The sequence below is a fragment of the Vipera ursinii genome, assembly GCF_947247035.1.
Source record: "Vipera ursinii genome assembly, chromosome: 2".
Lineage (NCBI taxonomy): Eukaryota > Metazoa > Chordata > Lepidosauria > Squamata > Viperidae > Vipera > Vipera ursinii.
In genome coordinates this window covers 190852827-190877478 of record NC_139513.1, presented here as the reverse complement: position 1 = coordinate 190877478, position 24652 = coordinate 190852827, and the positions used below count along the sequence as shown (strand labels likewise).

Genomic DNA, 24652 nt, shown 5'->3' with positions numbered 1-24652 from the left:
TAATCTGTGCCTGGACAGGGGAAAAAAAGCAGTCTCTGGTGTTCCAGAGATGCTTGGAGCTGGGGACAGGCTTGTTGCATGGTGGACAAAGGGAGGGAGAGATACTCTTAGTGGGTCACCACTAGCCAGACAGGGTATTCACTAAATTGTACTTGATCCTGATCCCCTAAGAAAGCAACTGTTCTTCTTCCTCATTTCCTGACAGCTGCAAGAGGTACCTTGGCTTTGCTATCAAGGCAGCTTACAAGAGAAGAAAGAAGGTCTCTCACAGATGTGTTGCACTGTGAACTACAATACCCTCACCTCGCCCTGCAGCGGGTGGCCTGATATATGGATATCTTATTGCTTCTTCCTACTTTAGCCAGAATTGCTGCTTGGACAGGCAATGGATGCTCCCCTAGCAGCAAAGTCAAGAGAGACCCCCAGCATGTCTAGCACCCCAAGCAGGCTCAAAATTGCAATATTTCCTGTGTGAGGAGCTGCCATTGGCAAGTAAAGCTCTTTTCTGCAAGGTGAAAGATGAAGGAGCTTTGCTGCTCTACTAGTGGCCTTGCTCTTTTCCATTACTCAGTGGAGCACTAAAGTAGTCTTACTTTTTTTTTTTAAGAAGAGGTCTAGTGATGTTTTACAAGACAACAGTTTCAAAATTTCTGATCAAATGTTAGCGTGGCAGCTGCCTCTGGAGAAAGCAGTTATTGAGTGTCTTCTGCAACTATGAAGGAGACTGCACAGGGACTGGAGGAGATGGAACATTCCCACAACAGACTAAAGTAGACAATCAGAACTAGTTAGCCCTTGGCCAGCCATGTCATCACCAACATTGTTCCACATTGTGTTCCCGGCAAAGATTGCATCAGGAGAAGAGGGAAAATACTACTTTGTAAGTGGAGGAGATAAATATGACTTCAAGCTGCCCCAGATGTGGACTGGAGATGAAGATGGCATCTTGAGGTGCTGTCAGTTACCATAGCATGTTCAGGCCATATTTAGAGACATGAGTGTGGGATCCATAGATGGTTGTTCATGATGTGCTAGGACATTTGTCTGGTGTGTGTGGACCAAAATCAGTGTGAATGTAAAACTACATGGACTTAAAGATGCTCAACAAAGTGAGCCTATCAACATCTTTGTTCATTCCCAAAGAAGAATGAAATGTTCTCACAATACCCGACAGTTTGGATACTCTGGAATTGGGATGTTGAATGCTGACAGGAACTCAACTTAAGTGGACATAAGAAATGGCGAGAAGTCAGAAGGGATACTCATTTGATATTTTAATGGTGCAAATGTATATACAATGTGGAAAATTTTGCCTTTTATTTATTCAGGTATTTCAGTATGTTGTTTTCCCATTTCAGTTATTTGGATACTCTTAGTGATGCTAGTCTGTGACCATAATAAAAAAATTAATTGATTTGATACTCTTATGCCCCCCCCATTCCCTTTGTTTTAAAAAATAGGCTTTTCTTTTCTGACATTCAGGTAGTCTTGCTTTTCAGATATGCTGCCCTTAGGGGGGTTATGTCAGCAATCCATCGACTTGTTCGCTGTTTGGCTTCTTCCCAGGAGTAGTGAGGAGTATAGTTAAAATCCTTTTGTGCTTTCTTGTAAGAAAAACTGAATGGGGTGTTGAGCAGGACTACAAGGGAACGATTGATAGTAGGAACGTATCTGAAGAAAGGTTTGAGCAAGAAGCTCAGAATCTCCAGGAGCAGAGCATAATAATATAAAAGTGTAATGGGCATCACAGGTTTGGGTTCAACACCAAAGCCCAACTCCTTTGTCAGCTCATAATTGAAGTCGGAATAGCTTGTGTGGGGAGTATCATCAGAGATATAATAGAAACGCCCTCGGATCAGTTTCACTTTTGTTGGGTTTCTCATGGCTTTAGCCACTTGAATATGAGCCCAAGCAACATTTCCCACATAGACAGGATTTACAATCGCCTCTTTCCTAGACAGCCTCAAAAATACATTATTGTTCAGGATGCTTTCATCGAGGTGACCCAGAAGGAAACAACTGCCTTCTCCATAGATGTACATGGGCCTCAGAGCACATGTTACAAAACTATTGCCCCCCTTGAGTGGCAACCTGTCCAGCTCCAGGACACATTTCTCTGCCTCTCTTTTGGTTTCAGCATAGGGTGGGCCTTGGGTCGTCTGATATATGGTGTCTTCATCACCGTCATAGATGGGATCGCTTCTGTTGTTTGGACCTGCCACCTCAAGGCTGCTGGTATAAATAAAATACTGGACATCATTGCGGAGGCAAGTCTCCAGCAGCAACTGTGTACCTTCAGAAAAAGGGAAATGTTAGCAACATTACAAAGGCTGAGGGGGTTGCTATTCCTCCAGGAGAACATCTTACGCTGATGCCACAAAGGCCTCTGAGCCTGTTTGTCAGAACTGCCACCTTCTGGACTACTGTATATCATTCTCAACAAATGGAGATAAGGATCTTTTTTACTTAGAAGCCCAAGTTGAGGAAGGTCTGATACTGTTGATTTTATTGTGGATTAATGTGAGCTAAGGTTCCCCAGAAGAACTTTCACAGCCCCAGAACTACAGTGAAATTTTTAAAGGAGGCTTTTATATTTTCCCTCTGTTTCTTAGTGTCCTCCTCCTTTCTAGACCTTACTCTAAGTCTGAAGGACTTCACTGAATATCTCTCCCCCCCCCACACTTCAATCAAATATATATTGGAAGCTTTAGAATCTTTTAATGAAGACAGCATGTATTTCCCAAGAACAGTGCTGTTTCAGATAGGTTGCCTATAACTTAATCCACTCATTTTCCATTAATATTTCTCTTTAACCTAGGAATGAATGCCATCTGACGGGATGGGGTTGGGTTTTTATAAATAGTTTTAATTGTAATATGTATTAATTTTAAGGGCATAATGTTTAATGGCTTTTTAATTTTTGTATAATATTTTTATTGTGTATTGCCCTGTTCACCGCCCTGAGTCCTTCGGGAGAAGGGCGGTATAGAAATCAAATTATTAAATTAAATTAATTAAATCTTCTTTATTGGAACAAAAGCTGCATTTCTGATTTTGTTTCAGATGAAATAGTGTTTTAAAAATTACTTTGCTGCTTTGATTTTACTGACATAACCACATTGATGGCAATCTGTTTCAAAATAAACCAATGAAGAAACTTAACGTTTTCCTTCACTCATTACAAACAGTTATGAATATGCATGTTTCTAGGAAATGTCAATTGTGGCTTATCTTTGTGATAAGACAGGCCTTGGCATTTATACAGGTAGCACATAATTCTGCATGAGGCGCAGATACCAGGACTGTGGACCATCTCATATGTCCTATTAAATATTTTAGGACTTATGATCCCCACCTTAGGTTATTTGTAAAAGATAATTAAAAAGGATTAAAGCAAACAAAGATATAAGTAAAATAATAAACAATAAACAATCTGATTCCTGACTAGGATTATTCATGATTGGGAATGTTTTTTCTATAAAATGCAAAATGGATCTTGATTTGGCCATGTGCTTGGATTAGCTAATTCGATAATGCAATTCTCTGTGTGTGTCCAAGTCAGGATTAAGTCCTGATGACTGCCTCGAGTCTGGACTATTTTCTGTGGGGGGGGGGGGGGTTGGCAATATTTTCAGAACTGTTTGACATTGCTTGGGCAAATGAATGGCCCAAGGTCACCTAGCTAATTTTATGCCTAAAACAGGATTAGAATTCACTACCTCTGGGTTTCCAGCCTGGTTATCTTATATAGTTGGTTTTTAAAAAGAACACACACACCCTCTGTGTGTGTGTGTGTGTGTGTGTGTGTGTGTGTGTGTGAGAGAGAGAGAGAGAGAGAGAGAGAGAGAGAGAGAGAGAGAGAGAGAGAGAGAGAGAGAGAATGAATAACATTGAGAATGTTTGGGTTTCTTTGTGTGTTTGGACACACATATACAGGTAGTCCTCCATTTACAACAGTATTATTATTATTATTATTATTATTATTATTATTATTATTATTATTATTATTATTATTATTATTATTAATTTAATTTGTATACCGCCCTTCTCCCGAAGGACTCAGGGCGGTGAACAGGGTAATACATAAAAACAAGATACAAAAATTAAAAATTATTAAAAAGTAATTAAACAACAATGCCCGTAATAAATTAATACAAATTAAAAGTTAAGATCAATTTATAAAATCCAACCCCATCCCATCAGGCCAGGCCAGCTTGTTCAAAAAGATGGGTTTTAAAATCGCACCGGAAGGAGTGGAGGAACTCGACCGGAAGATGGTTCCATAGATCCGGCGCACCCACAGAGAACGCCCTCCCCCTGGGGGCCACCAGTCGGCATTCTTTGACCGGTGGCACCCTGAGGAGGCCCTCTCTGTGGGAGCGTACTGGGCGGAGGGAAGTTGACGCCGGCCGCAGGTGCTCTCCAAGGTATTCCGGACCCATGCCATGTAGGGCTTTGTAGGTCATTACTAACACCTTGAACCTCACCCGGAAGACAACTGGAAGCCAATGCAGCTCACGGAGCAAAGGTGTGACATAGGAGTGTCGGGAAACTCCCAACACAACTCTCGCGGCTGCATTCTGTACCAGTTGGAACCTCCGAGTGGTCTTCAAGGGTAGCCCCATGTAGAGAGCATTGCAATAGTCAAGACGAGAGGTCACGAGCGCATGAGTGACCGTACGTAAGGCATCCCGGTCTAGATAGGGCCGTAACTGGCGCACCAGGCGAACCTGGGCGAAGGCCCCCCTAGTCACAGCTACTATATGGTCTTCTAGGGAAAGCTGTGAATCTAGGAGGACTCCCAAGTTGCGAGCCCTATCTACAGGGGGTAATAGCTCACCCCCCATAGTGAGGGGTGGGATATCCTGAATATCCCGAGATGCCGGTACGCACAGCCACTCAGTCTTGTCAGGGTTGAGTCGAAGCCTGTTCCTCCCCATCCAGACCCGGACCGCCTCCAGGCAATGGGACATCACGTCGAGGGCATCACTGGGGTGGTTTGGGGTCGAAATGAAAAGCTGGTTATCATCAGCATACTGATGTTACCCAACTCCAAAACCACGAATGATCTCACCCAGCGGTTTCATGTAGATGTTGAACAGGGGAGGCAAGAGGACCGACCCCTGAGGAACTCCACAAACGAGAGGTCTCACGGTCGACCTCTGCCCCCCTGCCAACACCGACTGCGAGCGTCCCAGGAGATAGGAGGAGAACCACTGAAGAACCGTGCCTCCCACTCCCAATCCCCTGAGGCGCCGCAGCAGGATACCATGGTCGATGGTATCGAAAGCCGCTGAGAGATCTAATAGGACTAGGACAGAGGAATATCCCCTGTCCCGAGCCCTCCAGAGATCATTCACCAGCGTGACCAATGCCGTCTCCATGCTGTACCCGGGCCTGAAGCCCGATTGGTATGGGTCTAGATAATCCGCTTCATCCAGGACCAGAGGGAGCTGATGCGCCACCACACTCTCAACAACCTTCGCAAGGAAGCGAAGGTTGGAGACCGGACGAAAGTTATTTAACACAGCCGGGTCCAAGGCAGGCTTCTTGAGGAGAGGTCTTACCACCGCCTCTTTCAAGGCGGCGGGGAAACTACCCTCATTCAAAGAGGCAGATATAACCGCCTGGAACCAGCCTCGTGTCCCCTCCCGGGCTGCATAAACCAGCCAGGAAGGGCATGGGTCCAATAAACATGTGGTGGACCTCAGCCTCCCCATAATCCTGTCCACTTCCTCCGGAAGTAACTTTGCTGTTGTAACTTTGAATGGTCACTACATTTAGTGACCATTCGAAGTTACAACAGCACTGAAAAAAGTGATTTTTCACAGTTACGACCTTTGTAGCATCCCCATGATCATATAATCAAAATTTAGATGCTTGGCAACTGGTTCATATTTATGACTGTTACAGTGTCCCAGGGTTATGTGATCACAAGCAGTCAGAGGGGAAGCCAGATTCACTTAACAACTTATCAACTGCAGCGATTCGCTTAACAACTGTGGCAAGAAATGTCGTAAAACTGTACAAAACTCACTTTAAAAATGTCTCACTTAAGAACAGAAATTTTGGGCTCAATGCTGGTGGTAGGTCGAGGACTACCAGTCTATAGAGAGAAAGGGAGAAGGGTTGACTTTGCTGCAGTGGCTAAGGCATCAGGTTAGAAACTGGGACACGGAGAGTTCTAGTCCTGCCTTAGGTACAAAGCCAGAGGGGTGAACCTGGGCTAGTAGTCACTTCCTCTCAGCTCTAGAAAGGAGGCAAGGACAAGCCACTTCTGAAAAACCTTTGCAAGAAAACTGCAGGGATTTGTCCAGGAAGAATGGAATAAAATACATGCTGCCTTGCTTTGCGAGATTTGCATGGGATCAGTTTAAAGTTACTTGTTCTAGGTCTCTTATAGAATAAAGGATGTGCATGGGGTTACGTGACCTCTTATCTGTTTTGCCATGTGAGACATTAAGGAAGATAACTTTGTAGGGTTTGTGCGTATCCATGTGTGCATGTAATGTCTTGCAGAACTTTTCTTCTTAAGCAGATACTTATCCACACACAGAGAACAAACTCAGCTACAACAGAAGGACGAGGTAAAGCCTCCTGTCAGTCTGCAATCCAGATGCTCCCCACGAAGAGAGACCCCCACACACACACTGTTATTCTTAATAAGAACAGGAGTAGCCCATTCACCACCTGCCAGTGAGTGGCTCACCTCTCTCTGTGGAGAGCATTTAAAATTTATTTTCAAGTGCCCCTCTCTGGCCTGGCATCGAACGTCACCCCACCTTACCTCTGACGTTGACATCCCAGAGGGTCTGTCGATCGATGAGCCCCTGGGTGTCAATGATGGCAGCTGCATGGATGACAAGCGAGACTCCTTGGACTGCTGTTTGAAGAAGCGCCACATCCCGGATATCCCCTTGTATGACTGTCAAAAGGGTGTTACTTTTCACTTCTGGAAGAAGAAAAGCACCCAATAAAGTAACGACCTGTATTTACCTTCCTTTTGTTCACTTTAAAGCAAGCAATGCAGACCATCCTTATAGCTGGGGAGAGAAGCAAGCTCTCCTCCCTCTCCTCTGCCATGCTGCTGAGTTTTATTTCTCATTAGCCATCTAGTCAGATAACACAGAAAAACATAGAGCAGCAATGGACACCCCAGCTTAGTTGCCATTTAGCTATCGTTGCCTTTGTCCTGAAAAAGCAATTTTCCTTCAGTGCCGTTGAAAGACAAACCCTGACTCAAGTCTCCAATGAACCTTGGCTCTCCATCTTATCTGAAGAGAAGCCGCTACTTAAAAGATATCTGTGGCTCCATGCACAAGGACAGACTTGGTCATAGCCAATGAGCTTCAGGACCAAGGACCTGTGTTCCAAAATAAGGTGTCTCTTTATCTTAGCACATTGACTGGAGTTGGAACAAGCAGCAAGATTTAAAGGATCCAAGGACCATAGGAAGAAGTGAGCCTCTTTTCTTATTACAAAAGGTCAGAGAAAGAGACCTTGGGCCAAGCTACGACCTACGGAAACTTGTCAATGGCAGCCTATGAGGCTTTTGCCCCAGAACTGTTACAGCTGCAACCTGAGGAACAAAATCAGTTGAACTTGCTGAGCAAACAAACTATCTTACAACCCAGTCTTGAATATCTTGAATATCTTCACTAATCCTATGAGGAAACATGCATTAAACTGAGCTGTTCTGTCAATAGCATAATGCATACAATGCATATTCTGTGCTTTTAAAAACATTAGTTATATTACAATTTATTGCATAAATGATTGCACTGACCGCATAAAATACCCCATTTACATTTGCTGACAAAATTTCTTAGAAATGAGCAAGAATAAATAAGGACTATGTCTTAGTCACATTCATAAAAATATTAAGTTCTCTAAAGCCCCAGTGGACTTACATTACATCCATAGTTGTCCCAGCCTCAATAATAGATTACAGTAATATATTCAGCATTCTGTTTAGAAAATAAATTCCAAAAATATAAATATTTTTGCATTCCATTTTAGACATGGATCTACCTGTCACTACTGATTTAGACTTGTTTCTGGATGCAAGGCAGAAGTTTGCCAAGAGTCTTTCAGCTTTCTTTTAGTTCTATCCCCGTGAAGTGATTGCTTCCTATCAAACTACAGGCAGTTGCTGAAGTCAGAAATACCAAAGAGACTTTTGAATGTTTACTAATTAAGTGATGGACAAGTATGTTTTCCCTGGACCCCTTACACCAAAAGAATAAGGTTTTGCCAGGAGTGGGAAGGAAAAAAGGAAAGCAAACCCATTTACAGTAGCTAACAACAAGATGCCTTTCAGGAATATGAAAGCTGAGCAGGAGCTGTGCAAATCCATATGCCCAAATATATTCCTATTTTTAGTTGTTGTACACTACTTTAAATACATAATGCTTACTTTTAAGCCTTTTTTCTATTAACAGTACAAACAATGTCTGATTTTCATTTTTTTTTTGTTAATCTGGATTCATGCACGAGCTCATGCATTCCACTACTTTGGGCATCAGAGAGATGACATCTATTTTTTCTTTAAAGCTAATCTTCTAATCCACTTTGCATGTGTGCACACATGCTACGTATCGTCCCTTTCAACTAAAATTGAAATGTCATAAAAAAATATCCTAGATATTGTTGACAGACCTCTTAGCAGAAATGTTATATAGATATAGTAATAATAAATGTTAATTATCTAATTTAAACAATTTAGTCTTGCCAATGTTGAAGGAAAGAGGGTGCTGAGCTTACACTTTGTCAGACTTGAGGCCGAAGCTCAGCAGATAAAATGTTCCTCCATAGAAGAAACATTTTTTTCTAAAATGTCAAGGAAAAGGGTATTAATCTAGTTTGTTGTCCAAAATTCTGTGTATTTAAAAAATTGGAGCCAAGGTTTCCATTACGTGAACCTTCACCAGCAGTCTGAAGTGGCTTTGGTTGAGACACTGAAGTGCCACCTGAGCACAATGGAGTCCTCTACATGGGGAACTTCTACAATGTGGATTTAGGTATTTCTTCCTGGGCATCCAAATTACTCTCTCCTTTCAACTACCTTACTTACTCTCAAAATCCTGGAGTGCTTCAGCGCTGATGCTTTTGTCCAAGACTCTGACTTCGGCCAAACTCTCCTTTTCTGTCAGCAGCTGGCCAACAATCCTTTGACCCAGGAACCCACCAGCACCAGTCACGAGGCATCTCATTCCTCCCAAGGACATGATGATGAGCAAGGAGATGCTGCAAGGGATGCTGTTCCTCCTGAAACAAAAGAGAAAAAGAGACAGAGGAGAAGAATGCAGCAGAAAGTTATTAGGAAGAAGGGGGAGGTTTCAACTGGCAAGCTTTGGCTAAGTGGGAGTGTCTTCATATTCAAGGCTATTTGCTTCTATCTTTTCCTCTGTCTACTGCTGCTGAGTTATTACATGTTTTTGAGATGAAACATCAGAGCACTCTAATCTCTAAATGTTACTAAACTGCACAGTCTTTGGCCTCTAAGGCTTGAGATGGCACTTGAGGGCTCTTGGCCTTTACAGGTTGCCTTCTCTTCCTGACCCCCCCCCCCTCTACTTGGTAGTTAGTGAAGTCTCTCCATACCATAGATATACTCTCTTTGGATCATGTATTTCCATAGAGAGATTTCTGCTTGAAATGGTCCAGGACTGAAAAAACTTGTAATTCCTTTATCTTGCAGAATATCTAAATTGATCCAAAGTATTTGAAATGCTGTAGTAATGTAAAGAAAGAGTAAAGGTGAAATTAATTTAATTTTTAATTTAATTTAATAATTTAATTTGTATACCGCCCTTCTCCCGAAGGACTCAGGGCGGTGAACAGGGCAATACATAATAAAAACAGGATACAAAAATTAAAAAGTAATTAAACAGCAATGCCCGTAAATAAATTAATACACATTAAAAGTTAAGACCAATTTATAAAACCCTCCCACACAAACATTACAAATAAAACCCTGCAGAGAATGAGAACATTCAGCATCTTTTCAGATGCAGAAAAGCTTGCATCTCAGGAGTGATGTAGTCCTCTGGAGCAATTAATCTCTGAATTATTGATAATATGACTCAAGATAAGGGCCTTGGAAATAATCACATACTTTGTAATCCCACTCATAAATGCTGCTTCCATCACCTGGCCTAATGCAGCTGCTATGAAATGCTCCCACTTCCTCAGAATTTTTATTGCCTGATCAATCATTATAAACATTCACCAGCCATCAAAGGAAATGAACTTCATTAGAAATTAATTCCTAGAGAAGGAATTCCAATGGAAAAAAATATATGGTGACTGAAAATCAGAGGGAATTTCAGAAATATGCCCAGTCTAATTCCTAAATGTGGAGGAAAACAAAATCCAGTGAGAGATACTTGATACACCTTTTGCATGTACAAGAAAAAAGGAAAATCTCAAGTCACATTATTATAAGCTCCACAGATTGAAATAAAAGATATTTGCTAGTCCATAGAGAGAGGTGAGTGATGAAAGAAAAAAATTGTCAAAAAGAGTGAGTCCTCTGGGTTCTTTCCCATGCAAACTGTGGCTTATTATTTCTGCTATTAAGTAAAGGAAAGCTCAACCAATAGTAGCAAGAGATAGGAAGCCATGGCATGTAAAGCCTTGTCATCAAACTCTATGTGTTATGTATGGGGATAAATAAAATACAAGCAGCGGCTCATTGTAACCATCAGGGTGTGCTGTGCTGCGACAGGATTGGCTGGGATGCAGCCGGTGGGAAAACCCAAGTAAAGGATTGGCTGCCAGTACACCTGGCCAGGTATATAAGGGGTACAGGTAACCCCTATTGTTCAATCCTGTGTATTTACCCAGCTTGCCATCGAATATGTCTGCAAACGTTTTGCAGATGGATTCGAGGCTTTTGGTCTGGGTGCTATGGATTCCCGAGAACCCTATTCCCAGAGCCTGAAACCAATTAAGCCCCACTAAACTGGTCCTCCGGCCCTTGGCTAACAGGACATCCAAAGGACCCTGGAAGTTCTTGAACCCCACTAACATGGTGGCCACCCCCTTAACTTTAATGGGTGTGTGCTGGAAATCCACTAACTGAATGTTGCTGGGCTTCAAAGGAGCCCACCGTTTGCTCCAGCTGCAAACTGCTCTAAATGTATCGCTAGAAATGATGGAGACTGCAGATCCGGAGTCGAGTTTCATCTTGCAAGGTAACCCTTGCAACTGAACCTCTAATGTGATTTTTGGTGTGAGAACACGGTGAATGTCCATGTGTGACACGGTCACCTTGTTCCCGTGTAATTTGGTCAGAGAGGGCTGAGGAGAATTGAGATGAGGGGACTTTAGGCTATGCGTCCACCGATTGAAGTTCATGCAAGTTGTCCCGCGTGCAATTTCGGCAAACGGCTGCTATGTGTCCTATCTTACCGCAGGACCGACACTTAACAGATCTGAACTTGCAGGTCACCCTCGGATGGTTTCCCCCGCAGCTAGCACATTTTTGAGTGGTTTCTTTGCAGTGGCAGCTTGTGCATTTGCTAGTCGTTGGTGTCTTCTGCTGGCTTCCATTGTTGTCTCACCGCGTTTGCTGTCTTCCTTGCTTTTGATGCATGGCATCAATCTCAGCCTCCTCCGCCGCTTCTCCGCTTCCGCCGTCTACAGCCTCTCCATGATGAATGGAACTGGCAGGGCTGCTGGGTCGAGTTTGATGGGTCGTGTTTACTGCTCCCCCAGCGGCTTCATTCTTCACGAGCAGACATGAGCTGTCTTCTCACAAGGGATGCCTATTATGGTGTAGCAGATCCGGAGAAACTTAGGGACAAGGTCTTACAGTCACTACACGAGGGACACCCTGGCATAGTCAGGATGAAAGCCTTAGCCAGGAGTTATTTGTGGGGGCCAGGCCTGGACAAGGCTATTGAGGAACAGGTAGCAGTTGGTTACACATGCCAAAGATCTAGGCCAGAACAGCCACATCTGACACCACAGAGAAGCATCCAGGATGGATGAGGGACCCATGAATGGAAGTAGATTTTCACATCTGCTGCGTATGCAGCAGCCAAGCATATACAGTGGAACTGATGTTGCCAACAACTGTCTGGATCATATTTGACATTTGGATGTATCTCAAGATTTTTTTGAATTAGATTTCAAGGTGTGTGATCAGAATTAAAAAAAAACGGGGGGAGGGTCTGTTTACCATCACCTGTTAGCAGTTTCCTCCCAGCCTCTGAATATTCATCTAACAATAAGGAAGGCAGAGCCTACTATAAAAAATTCCCTACCAATCTAAGGCAAATCAGTTCAACTGTGAAACTCAATTAAGGAAGGTGATGAGTGTCCATCAATGAATATGTTCAAGCAGAGGTTTGGGAGCTCTTCTGACGAATTCTTTCAGTTAGCTCCATGCAGTAAGCAGGGGATTGGCTCTGATGGCTTAAATGGCTGCTTTCAATTGTCTAGGTTTGTCCAGTGATTTGTAAAAAAAGCCCAAACCAAACAAAATAAGACAAAAAATTTTCCAGAGAAGCTGCCATGTGAGAGGTGTTGACAAGGGAAGAAGAATGGAAAAAAGTGCAGGTAAGCTTCATCTAGCAACTGCCTAATACAGTGGCCAATCACAGTTATGAAGGCGATGGAAAAGTAACTTTGCAACCAATCCTAGCATTGATGACCTTTGTAGGTTTTTAAAGCAAAAGGAAAAACAGAAGTACGATGATAAAACACAGTTGCAGCTGTAACAGTGAATGGTCACTGTATGAGGCAGTCACTGAACAAGGACTACCTGTAATACAAAGCAGAATATTATATTTCCCCAAAGGAATAATGGGACAAAACCTAAGACAAAACCAGCTCCCAGAAACCAACTCCCTCTCCCTGCCCCAAGCAGAAACCAGCTCTGTAGAAATGCAGAGTTGGTGATTCATTCAGAAAGTCTGGAGCCAGAAAGCTTTCAGCTGATGAGATTAGAAAGACAAAGACCCCTAAAATCTACATTCCCCACCCAAGCTCTAAAGACATGACCTTTAGGACATAATAGGATTAACCCACCACCATTACAATACCAAAAAGGACACTGTCAGAACCCATTCTTTCCCTGAAGGGGGGGATCTATCTCATTTCTTTCTGAGGGTTCTGCCATTCTCCTGAGGGGGAGGGGGAAGGCTCTGTGGTATGTTATTTTACTTTGCTACAATGTATCTTTCCGCTGTTCCTACATACTTAATCTCCCTTGATTTTTCCTTGGGGTGAGAAAGGAATGTGCCTCGGCCATCTGGCTTATCTCTCGCTGCAGAAGGGAAGGTGCAAAGACCCAACAACATCTTCACAAACATAGGAAAGGACCCCGTTATCAGCTCTTTTCCCACAGCAGACTTAATGCCTGGGGATTGGCTCATTCAAACTGACTGGATGAACTATTGGGGCGGGTTATGCTTGGGACTCTTTTAACCTAGTGATCTGAGTGGAAACCCTCAGATCCTGCCTATCATGCAATTTGGGAGGAGACTTACGCAGTCTGATGGCCCTTCTAACCTGGCAGCACTTCCTGGAGGGGAACAAAATTCCTTTCCAAGTATGGACCGACCACAAGAACCTGGAAGCACTAAAAACACCCAGGAAACTGACCCCTAAGCAAGCGAAATGGTCACAGCATTTCCACCAGTTTAATTTCACTCTAAAGCACTTGCCGGGGGAGAAGAATTTCTTAGCAGATGCATTGTCCAGACTGCCCCAGTATAATAGCAACCGAACAGAAATAACAGACCCACTTATGCCATCAAAGCAATTAGCAGCACAAGTCACCATCTGAACACAAGCCAAACTTCAAAAGCCCCTAGCGAGCCAAGCAGGCATTGAATTCACAAAGGTGCTAGAAACCGATGAATGGTTCCTAAGCCACAAGAACCTATGCATCATGACCGATGGTTTACCATGGGTCGGAGGAAAGCTGTACATCCCAAAAAGCCAGAGACTGCCATTCATGTGGCTATGCCACATTCAAAATCAGCTGGTCATTTTGGGTGTGTAAAAACTTTCCACCTGGTGAAACTGCAGTTTTGGTGGCCATCAATAAAAAAAGGATATTGAAAGTTACATGGCCAGTTGTCCAATTTGTGCTGTGGTGAAGAGAAGGCAAGGAAAGACCCCAGGCTTGTTGAAAACAGTAGTGAGCCCATCAGCGCCTTGGAGAGAGATCTCTATGGACTTTATTGTGGGGTTACCGGAAAGTGGGGGGAACACAGTCATTTGGGTCATGATGGATTTGTTCTCTAAACAAGTACATTTTATCTGTTCGTCCAGCATATTTATTGACTTCATGGGGCCCCACAATAAATCATATCAGATAGAGAGGTACAGTTCACATCAGAAAGCATTCCTGGGACTGTTGGGGAACCAAACAGGGGTTGTCATCTAGTCACCATCTGCAGACAAATGGTGGGACTGAACGGTCGAACTCAGTACTGGAGCAGTACCTATGATGCTCCTGTTCGCAGAAGTTGCCTATAACAATGCAGTACATACCAGCATGGGCTACACTCCTTTCCAGGTGGCAATGGGACAAAGTTTTAACCCAATGCTTGAACTCCCATCGAGTGACCAGACCATCCCTTTGTAATTGCACAATTACAAAATACCCTGGCCAGTCGTGAGAAAGACATTAGATGAAGCAAGGGAATCATATAAATTCCAAGCAGATAAGAAAGAAAGTGAACCCAAACCATTTCAAGTAGGAGAAAAAGTTTGCCTGTCAACGAAATACCTAAAATCCCTGCAGCCCTCAAAAATGTTAGGACCAACATTTGTGGGACCATTTCCCATTAAAAGAATAATCAATCCTGTCACTGTAGAATTAGAGCTCCCAAAGAAACTCAGACAGGTTCACCCAATTTTCCACAGCAGTCTTTTAAAACATGAACTGCAATCACCCTTAAGGCCAGCTACAGTTCCTTCCCAACCTCCAATCATGGTGGAAGGTGTACAACATTTTGAAATAAAAGAAATCCTAGATTCCAGGAAGCATCATGGTTCCACCCAATATCTAGTAGCATGGAAACACCTGCTGCCTTCCCAAAATGGTTGGGTTCAGAAACATCATGTTAGGGCCTGCTGACTACTTAGTAAGTTTCATGCTGCATACCCAGATAAACCAGACTAATCCTTGTCTCTCTTTTTTCTGTTTTATTTTCTACAGGTGGATCTTTCTTTTTTCTAAGGGAGGGCAAGATGTCAGAACCATTCTTTCCCTCGGGTGGGAATCTATCTCATTTCTTTCTGAGGGTTCTGCCATTCTCCTGAGGGGGAAGGGGGAAGGCTCTGTGGTATGTTATTCTGCTTTGCTACAATGTATCCTTTCTGCTGTTCCTACATACTTACTCTTTGAACAGTCTCTCCCTTGATGTTTCCTTGAGGTGAGAAAGGAATGTGCCTCTGGCCATCTGGCTTATCTCTCGCTGCGGAAGGGAAGGTGCAAAGTTTCAACAACATCTTCACAAGCATGGGAAAGGACCCCGTTATCAGCTCCTTTCCTACAGCAGACTTAACGCCTGGCCCATTCAAACTGACTGGATGAACTATTGGGGCGGGGTTATGCTTGGGACTCTTTTAACCTAGTGATCTGAGTGGGAAACCCTCAGATCCTGCCTATCAACTTCTCCTAATACAAGTTCATTTTGGAAAGAAACTGTTCCAAGAGTCCTGACAGACACACTCAAAAGCTCAGGTCAAAGTTCATGCCACAGGAACAGGAAACAACTCCAAACACAAAAGCCCAAGAAGTTATAATAACCCACCACTCCCAGCTATGTGTGATCAACTGCTCCAGAGCCACATGTCTTGTGGTTCTGCTCTTCAACAAACTACAACCTTCTTTCAAAGCAGTCTCCATTTTGTTTATTCCCAGCTTGGACTGAACCCTGAAGATTTTTCACGAGGACGACTGCCCGCCGTATTCCAGCCGGTTCCTGGAGCAAGATATTGACATGTTGAGAGTTACCTTTGATTCCATGAAGGAAGAGAAAGCTGACCCATGCCGGGGAACCGCCAACCCAGGTTCAGCCGAAGGAACAGATGAAGGGGGGGGAACCATCAGTCCAAGGCCCTTCCACCAGTGCCAAAGAAGAAGCAGCTGTTGCTACAGCCGCTGCCACCCCCTGACAAGCCGCACCAGCCAACAGAGATGGCCACTTTCTGAAATTAGTCAGAATGGTACTGAAAAAACTCCAGACAGCTCACCTGTATGCTAAATTGTCTATGTGAATTTCATAAGGAAATTCACCTGGGGTATTGCATCTCGCCGAGTGGCATAGAGATGGACCCTGGGAAGTCCGAGTTGTACTAGAATGGTGTGATGACCCAGGGCATAGCACGGAGGCAAAACAGTCAACTGGCAGTTCAAACCACCCTTTATTTGCTCCAATTTTCCCCAAATGCTCCCACGTTTCTGGCAAGCCTCAGAACAAAGCAAGACACATACGCCTTCAGGAGCCTCTGGCTGCAAGTAGTTTCATAAGTTTTTAACTCTTCAGGCAAGGAGAGTGTGTGTATGGAACAAGCCGCCCTCCTTCAAGTTTCAACTCACAGATTAGAAGAGTAATTTACTCAAGGCCACTTACTCTTTGAACAGTCTCTCCCTTGATGTTTCCTTGAGGTGAGATAGGAATGTGCCTCTGGCCATCTGGCTTATCTCTCGCTGTGGAAGGGAAGGTGCAAAGTTTCAACAACATCTTCACAAGCATGGGAAAGGACCCCGTTATCAGCTCCTTTCCTACAGCAGACTTAACGCCTGGCCCATTCAAACTGACTGGATGAACTATTGGGGCGGGGTTATGCTTGGGACTCTTTTAACCTAGTGATCTGAGTGGGAAACCCTCAGATCCTGCCTATCATGCCTGCTATCAACTTCTCCTAATACAATTTCGTTTTGGAAAGAAACTGTTCCAAGAGTCCTGACAGATACACTCAAAAGCTCAGGTCAAGGTTCATGCCACAGGAACAGGAAACAACTCCAAACACAAAAGCCCAAGAAGTTATAATAACCCACCACTCCCAGCTACGTGTGGTCAGCTGCTCCAGAGCCACATGTCTTGTGGTTCTGCTGTTCAATAAACTACAACCTTTCTAAAGCAGTCTCCATTTTGTTTATTCCCAGCTTGGACTGAACCCTGAAGATTTTTCTTTCAACAGTTCAATTAAACCGATTTATTACTAGACAGCCTATTGCACAGGAATTTTCTCAACTAACTGGTTAGCACCTGCTTGGAGTGTTTGGAATTCAAATGGGTTTAATTTAGTCTGCTTGTAGCTACGTAGGAATTCTAGGCTGATCCCTCTTTTAACTCTGCCCCCAGGTTCCACCATTCCTTTTCCTATATTTCTGAGTAAGAAAGAAGTGATTTGCATTGTCCCCCCCCTCCGCCATCATTCAGTATTGTAGCTGACTGTGTGCTTCAAATATCCTCTTCATTTCTATTACTTTTGACAATGAGCACAGTGCTGAGTTTGACATAAGACTTATCTCATTTATCTGTAGATGTTAGAAGCAAAAATAATTTGCAATAAATTCCTATGGGCCTTTACTTTGAAATAGACTCCATCTTGCATATCGAGACTGAAAATCCAATGGCCAAATTTCCCCAATATTCTGCACCATAAGCATTTCAGACCTTTCAGTCTAATCTATAGACTAAATCACTTTGTGCATAATCCAGTGTGTTTATTAATACAATGCATGCATTTCAAATTTATATACTGTTTTTTTTAAAAAAAATATCTTTGGACCAAGTATCAGTTTTAAACTGTCAATCACTTACCTGGCAATAATGACAATCATTGAAAGAACCTTTTTTTTTCTCTGAGAGGCTGAGAATTATGTCTCTTTGCTAGTTTGCTCTCATCTATATCCTATCATTTAAATATGGCTAGTCATTTTTAGAGAAGAGCTGGGAGAAGGGGCATCCTTTTTGCTTAACTCCAACAAAGAGAGCCAGGTTGGCCTTGTGATGAAGGGGGTAGGCCAGAACCTGGGAGACTGTGAGTTCTAGTCCCCACAGCCTCACTCACCTCACAGGGTTGTTGTTGTGGGGAAAATAGGAGGAGGAAAGGAGTATTAGATGTGTCTGCCACATCAAGTTATTTATAAAAACAATAAACTGGGATAAAAACATCTAATAAAATAAAAGTAGACATAATTTGAACCAAGTACCCAGGTCCTTCCTGCTGCCTTCACCATCTGCTGCCCCAGTTGCTTCATTTAGTTCAGTCTGAAAAAACAGAGATCTGGACTTGGTATTTCTGTGGCTGTCTCTAATAACCATAGACAATTAAAACTAAATCTCCATGTACTTGTCCTTCTTTTTCAAAGAGCTCAGCATGTTTTTCCACATCCCACATAAATCCTTGAGGCTACTTAGAAAGCTTTGTCATTGTGGGAGACCCTTGTTGGATGGGCTGATAAGTGATAAGTCATTTTCTTATCTAAGGATTTATGAGTTGGCTACAAGGTCAGTTATTTGTGGAACAGGAAGGCAGGCCCCAAATGAAGGCCATGGAGAACTGAAAGCAGAGTTATGTTATTCCCAGTTATTCAGCTCCCCCGTGTCTGTTAGTAAGTCTTTATATCTTATAATATTTCCCATATTAAACATATTGGGGTGTATTAGCGCTTCCATAGTTGACAGCCAATTTGGAACCTTCAAATAATGCTTTCTCTTTATTTTCTCCCAAACCACAAATAAAGAATTCCTTATATGGTGTCTCTGGAAATAGCTATGTATCCTATTTTCCCCATACCATATGAAAGCATGCCATCCCAACTGTAAATCATGTCCCTCTAACGTCAATAATCTTGTGTTTCTCAGTAAGATCCATTTTCCCATCCGTGATAATGCTGCAGCCTGATAATATAATTCCCAATTAGAAAATTACTTATTATGATGTAAGGTTTTACGCTTAGCCTCACAATTGCCCCAGCATTACTCAGGAATTTAAATGAGCCAAAATGAGCCGAGGTTTCAGCAAGCAAACCACTTTTATTTTGATCAAAATAGAGTTGGGTGGCCACATCTCTCTTCGTGGCTGGCAGAGAGATGAAGGCAATAACCAGGAAAGATGTCTTCCACCTTTTATACCTTTCCAGAAGAAAGAGATCTGGTCTTGGTGCTAGGAACCAAAAGGTACAGAAAAATAATTGACTCATACACAACAACCCAGGCTCCATCCGCAACTCCTTTCCCCCCTCCCCTCCCCATGCTCTTTTCATGTAAGCAATCCCCTGTATCTAAAACATGAAACGTTTGCTTTTATATAACTATTTCCCCAATATAAAGCACCTACAAAGCTGCTTGCACATAAACAAAGATGATTGCAAAGTATCACTACTAATATCAATATTACTAACATCAAGCTTAAGCATAATAAAATCCCTTCAATATCTAATATAGATATTGAAAATCTAGGGAGAGGAGTTGCTTGGACATTACCCCTGAATTGTATCAGAAGAGGAATGAAAGGGAAGAGAGTAGAGGAGAGAGGGAAGAGAGTAGAGGAGGGGGGGAAAGAAGTAGGAAGCTTGGAGGAGAAGAGGAGGAGAAGTAGGGAGAAATGGGAGGGAAGTGGTGAAGGAAAGAGGAGAGGAGAGGAAGAAGAGGGAAGTAGGGAAGAAAGAGAAGGAGTGTGGATACAGTGAAAGGGGAAATGGACGAGCAACACCAAAATTTATGTGTGTGTATTTATTTTATTAGGAGTATCTGACAGATAAGAATGTAAAAAGAATGTATGTTAATACTTGATAAAATATTATGGTATATTTACTGATATGTATGGGGGAGAGTTGGAAAAAATGAAAATTAAAAAAATTTAAAAAAAAAAGATTGAAAGGGTGGCTTACAGCCAGATCTAGGAATGCCAAGGCACACTGGATTTCCTGATAGCCAAAATGACAGCCAAAGGAGTTGGCATTTTGAAGTTTGTGTTTTGGTCTTTATTGCAGAGAGTAGTATATACTTCGATGAATTCGAGATTACAAGCAAAAATTTAGTATTTTGTGACTTTGTGAAGTCATAATTTTTTTTTGAGCAGCTTTCTTTAAACCACAGCAGTAAAAATAAGAGACACGTTTTGCTGCAGGGTTAATCAATCTCTTTGTGGTTAGAGAATGCATTTTTCTTATTTTGGAGTTTTAGGCTGCAGGATTTGTGATGTGATATTTTTCCCTGAGTTGCAATGTTGCGACAGAATATAATACTTTAACATGGTTTCAAAAGTGAAAAATCATTCCTTTGAAATTTGGTGGCTTTACAATTAAATTTTGGCAAGACGTTCTGGCGATGCTTACCTACAGTTTACCCACCCATTTTATAGATAAAAAGTCATGATGAGCAAATCCTAGCTACAGTTATAAGGTTTGCGCTCAGTACTTGGATTTTAAAAATATGCACAGAGTATACTGATTTAATTTCTATTATTTGAATAATAATGAGTGATTGATTAGATTCCCTTTAGGCACATGGAGCTGTGGCTATTTAAAATATAAATAAGAATGAACTGCTTAATGAGGCTTTGGAAAAGACAAGCACATTGTTAGATTATATAAACACAGTACTATACAGTACAATTTCTAAACCACAGGATTTGTTCTATTTTATTTTGGATTGATTAGAGACCCCTTCAAGTACAGTCTGTTCACTTTTGATATCTGGTATTTGGTTCCCTTTAAGAATTCAGGAGAATAACACATGATTAGATTAGGATTAGGATTAGGATTAGGAATTAGATTAGATTAGATTAGATTAGATTAGATTAGATTAGATTAGATTAGATTAGATTAGAGGGCAACAATTTAGTTTCTGCTCATGGGCCCAGAGACCAAGCCCTGTGAAGAATAATGAACATTGCTAAGCACGCTTAATTTTGAGAAGACATTATTGAAAGGGTGATAACCCTATAAGAGTGCTCTTCAAGTATCTGTCACATGAACAAAGTATAAATACATTATCATTCCAGATGGATTTGGGCAAATCCAGTCAAAAATGAGTTGTGCTCCCTGGCAATCGTATGAAGCCATTGCTGGGCTTTTACCATCACCCAGGTCTGGCTTCCTGTTGCCCTAGTGACGTCACTGTATTTAAACAGAGCATCGTCGAAATGTTTTTACAGTCATGGATGGGCAGCTAGTTTTCCTTTTTAACTGGAAGATGAATAGAAATTGGCTGATGTATTTCCAGGATATTGATCAGGAATGGAGAATTCTGATTGATGGATTGATTGATCCTCTGGGAGCAGTTCAGACTTGCAAAGACAAGTTCTAGTAAGGAAAAAGAAATCTAAAAATCTTTAATCTAGCGAGTTGATTGCTTCCCTTTTATTGAAGATGTTCAGACAGATGCTGGATAGAAACCTGTCTTGGATGTTTTAACTGAGATTTCATCTCTGAACTGTACTTGGACTCTGTGGTCTAATATTGCCATTCCAAGTAACCAATGCCTTTATTTATTTTTATTATATTATTCAAAGTGAAACACATAAGTCATTGGATACTATGGCATTTCACACACATAATCCAGGGAAAAGAATGTGGTAAAACTGAAAGTTTTTAAGGAATGTTAACCTAGCTGGTTGTCATGAAGACAGGCATGCAAAAGAACTGGGCCTCTCAGTTATTCACAGTTCAATATAGGCCAGCTATAAGCTTCTGTGTCCCATTCATTTCAGGGGACTGCAAAAATTTCATCAGACAAACTTTTTGAAATGTGGATGGTGGCTGAGGTTTCCCCCTTGTTTTTAATCATCCAGGGCTTTTTCTTTAGCTAGCATACTGCTTCTGGTCCGGTAAGTGCCACACAAGAGTTCTTTACAATTTGGAATACTGAACAAGATGCCGGCCAATTTCTGAGACGTTTTTACAGCCTAAGTGAAAGAAAATATGCAAATAGTTAAAGGAAACTAGTACACCCAGAAAACAATTAAGGCTCATAATTTTTTTTAAAAAACAGATTTAAGTTTCTTGTTATGAGCTGATGAATAGAAGTACATTTAAACATGGAAATCTAATTTTGCATTCCCGCCCCCCCCCCTTTCCTGACTTTCAAATATAGGTAGTCCTAGATTTACCACAGGTCACTTAGTGAGCATTCGAAGTTACAATGGCACTGAAAAAAGTGATTTATTACCGTTTTTCACACTAATGACCAATGCAGCATCCCTATGGTCACATGATCAAAATTGTTTGCTTGGCAACTGACTAATACTTATGACAGTTATAGTGTCCTGGAGACCTTTTGTGACCTTCTGACAAGCAAAATCAATGGGGAAGCCAAATTCATTTAACAACTGTGTTACTAACTTAACAATTGCTGTGATTCACTTAACAACTGTGGCAAGAAAGGTCATAAAATGGGGCAAAAGTCACTTAACAAATGTCTTGCTTAGAAATTTTGAGCTCAATTGTGGTCGTAAGTCAAGGGCCACCTATACAATTTCTTTTCAGCTGAAAACACTTTCCTCTTCAAATTCACCTTATGAGTTTTGAAATTGAATATATCAACATTATATAGAATTGAGTTGCACAGGTTGCCAGTGGATTTCCAGATGCAATTTAAGGTGTTGAGACTCTAGAAAGAGTACAGAGAAGATCAACAAAGATGATTAGGGGACTGGAGGCTAAAACATACAAGGAATGGTTGCTGGAATTGGGTATGTCTAGTTTAATGAAGAGAAGGACAAGCGGGGGACATGATAGCAGTATTCCAATATCTCAGGGGCTGCCACAAAGAGGAGGGACTCAAACTATTCTCCAAAGCCCCTGAGGCAGGACAAGGAGCAACTGATGGAAACTAATCAAGGAGAGAAGCAACCTAGAACTAAGGAGAAACTTCCTGACAGTTAGAACAACCTGCCCCCAGAAGTTGTGAATGCTCAAACACTGGAAGTTTTTAAGAAGAGACTGGACAGCCATTTGCCTGAAATGGTATAGGGTTTCCTGCGTGAGCAGGGGGTTGGACTAGATGACCTCCAAGGTCCCTTCCAACTTTTTATTATTATTATTATTATTATTATTATTATTATTATTATTATTATTATTATTATTTTCAAGGCCTAGGCCTGGTTATTTGATAGGCCTGCCGATCTCCCTGTGATTTCTGCCTGATCAGTAAGATTGAATAGAGTTGGTGCCCTTCAAGTCCCTTTAATCAAAAAATGCTACTCCTCTGGTGCAAGACACCCCCCTCCCCCAAGACAGCCAGCTTCCACACTAACAGTGTTCCAGAAAATTTAAAAACATGGCTGTTTCCCAAGGCCTTGGGATGGAGTGTTTATGTAGCCTTATCAGTGTTTGTATTATATGTGGGACACAACTGAAAAGCTACTTCAAATTCTACCTTGTTTTTCTGTTTTTGTACTGTAAGCTGCTCAGAGTAGTTCTAAGTCGGGTGGCCTTCCAAATCTAATCAACACATAGAGATGGGGGTTGGACTAGATGACTTCCAAGATTCCTTCCAACTTTATTGTTATTGTTATTATATACCAATCAAAGAAATGAAAAATTATAATACAACAGTAAATTAAAAATGTATTTACCTGTCAGAGCCATTGACAGACAAAATTCATCTTTTAAAATCTTCAAAACTTCTTGAAGTCCTTCTTTACCCTGTCTCAAAAATGAATGGCATTGTAAATGATGTGGCTAACATAGCTTGAAAATATAGAAAATCCTGCCGTTTTCAAATAAAAGGATCTCAGTAACAGCATTTTCTATGATGTTGGCTGTATATTTATTTATTTATTTTGTTTCTAATCAGAATTGTCAGCGTTTAAAATTATGTAAAACCTGTTGACCCTATCTGAGCAAGATGCTAGTGCCTTGACTGGGGAAAAAGAGGTGTATATATTCCATTTCCAGTTCTCAAAAAATATTACTTATCTCTTAGCCATTCCCAAGAGTATTTGGGAATCTTCACTATCTCTAACAGCATTGCTGAGAGACCAAATAAATTGGCACAGTAGGGAAGTTTGAACTAGTTATTATGTATGAATCCACGTGAACCATTTCATTTACCATCCAGGTTTCTTGGTATTATTTTGGGTTGCAACTTTTTTCATGGATTAAAATAAATCCTTAAAATCTGTCTCTGGTTTCATTTACATATTTAACCTCCATGCAGACTTTTCATATGCTAGTTCCACCAAAGTAAATAGGTGCTCATATAAAAGCATTGAGAAGAATTTTTTAAATGTGCAAATTGTTTCTATTGCCTTTTTTAAAAAAATAAAGCTATCTTATTTTGTACATATTTTTTTAAAGCTATTTGCCGTTTCTCAGATATGTGTCTTAACAATAAATGATCTGTGAATTTTTGAGACCATGATCCTTAGATTTTTCTAAGAATTAACATGAGCTACTGTCAGTATAATTGTTTGTGCTTAGTGGAGTAAATTTTAGAATCTTGCAAATTTGTTCCTAGAAGAACCTAAGGATCATGGATTTATGTTCCTACTAATTATTATTATTAAGTTACTACAGTATTTTATTTGAACATAGCTCGTAACCAGAAAGAAACTGGAACCAGTGTGGCAAACAGGGATCAGTTCTGGGTTAGGAGATACAATTATCAGGTGGGTCCAGAAAAAAAGATAAGATTTTATTTATTGGATATCAGAAAATGGGGAC

The 24652-nt window shown here is 41.5% G+C and overlaps 2 protein-coding genes across 2 annotated transcripts in view; both read right to left on the bottom strand.

The window, feature by feature from the left end:
• Nucleotides 1-1478: 1478 nt before the first annotated feature.
• Nucleotides 1479-9227, bottom strand: LOC310636794 (3 beta-hydroxysteroid dehydrogenase/Delta 5-->4-isomerase-like; the record flags this gene model as incomplete). The annotated part of the gene is made up of 3 exons (XM_083356896.1): nt 1479-2293; nt 6788-6952; nt 9074-9227. The coding sequence occupies 3 exons, from the start codon at nt 9225-9227 to the stop codon at nt 1479-1481; spliced, it is 1134 nt and encodes a 377-aa protein (XP_083213022.1).
• A 12608-nt stretch (nt 9228-21835) lies between these two features.
• Nucleotides 21836-24652, bottom strand: part of HAO2 (hydroxyacid oxidase 2) — a gene marked incomplete at its 3' end in the record, with an annotated part of 28031 nt that continues 25214 nt past the window's right edge. The window contains exons 6-7 of the mRNA XM_083353154.1: nt 23563-23632; nt 21836-21891 (exon numbers count right to left, since the gene is read on the bottom strand). Of these exons, the coding sequence (XP_083209280.1) occupies nt 21836-21891; nt 23563-23632 (126 nt within the window). The remainder of the gene's footprint in view (nt 21892-23562; nt 23633-24652) is intronic.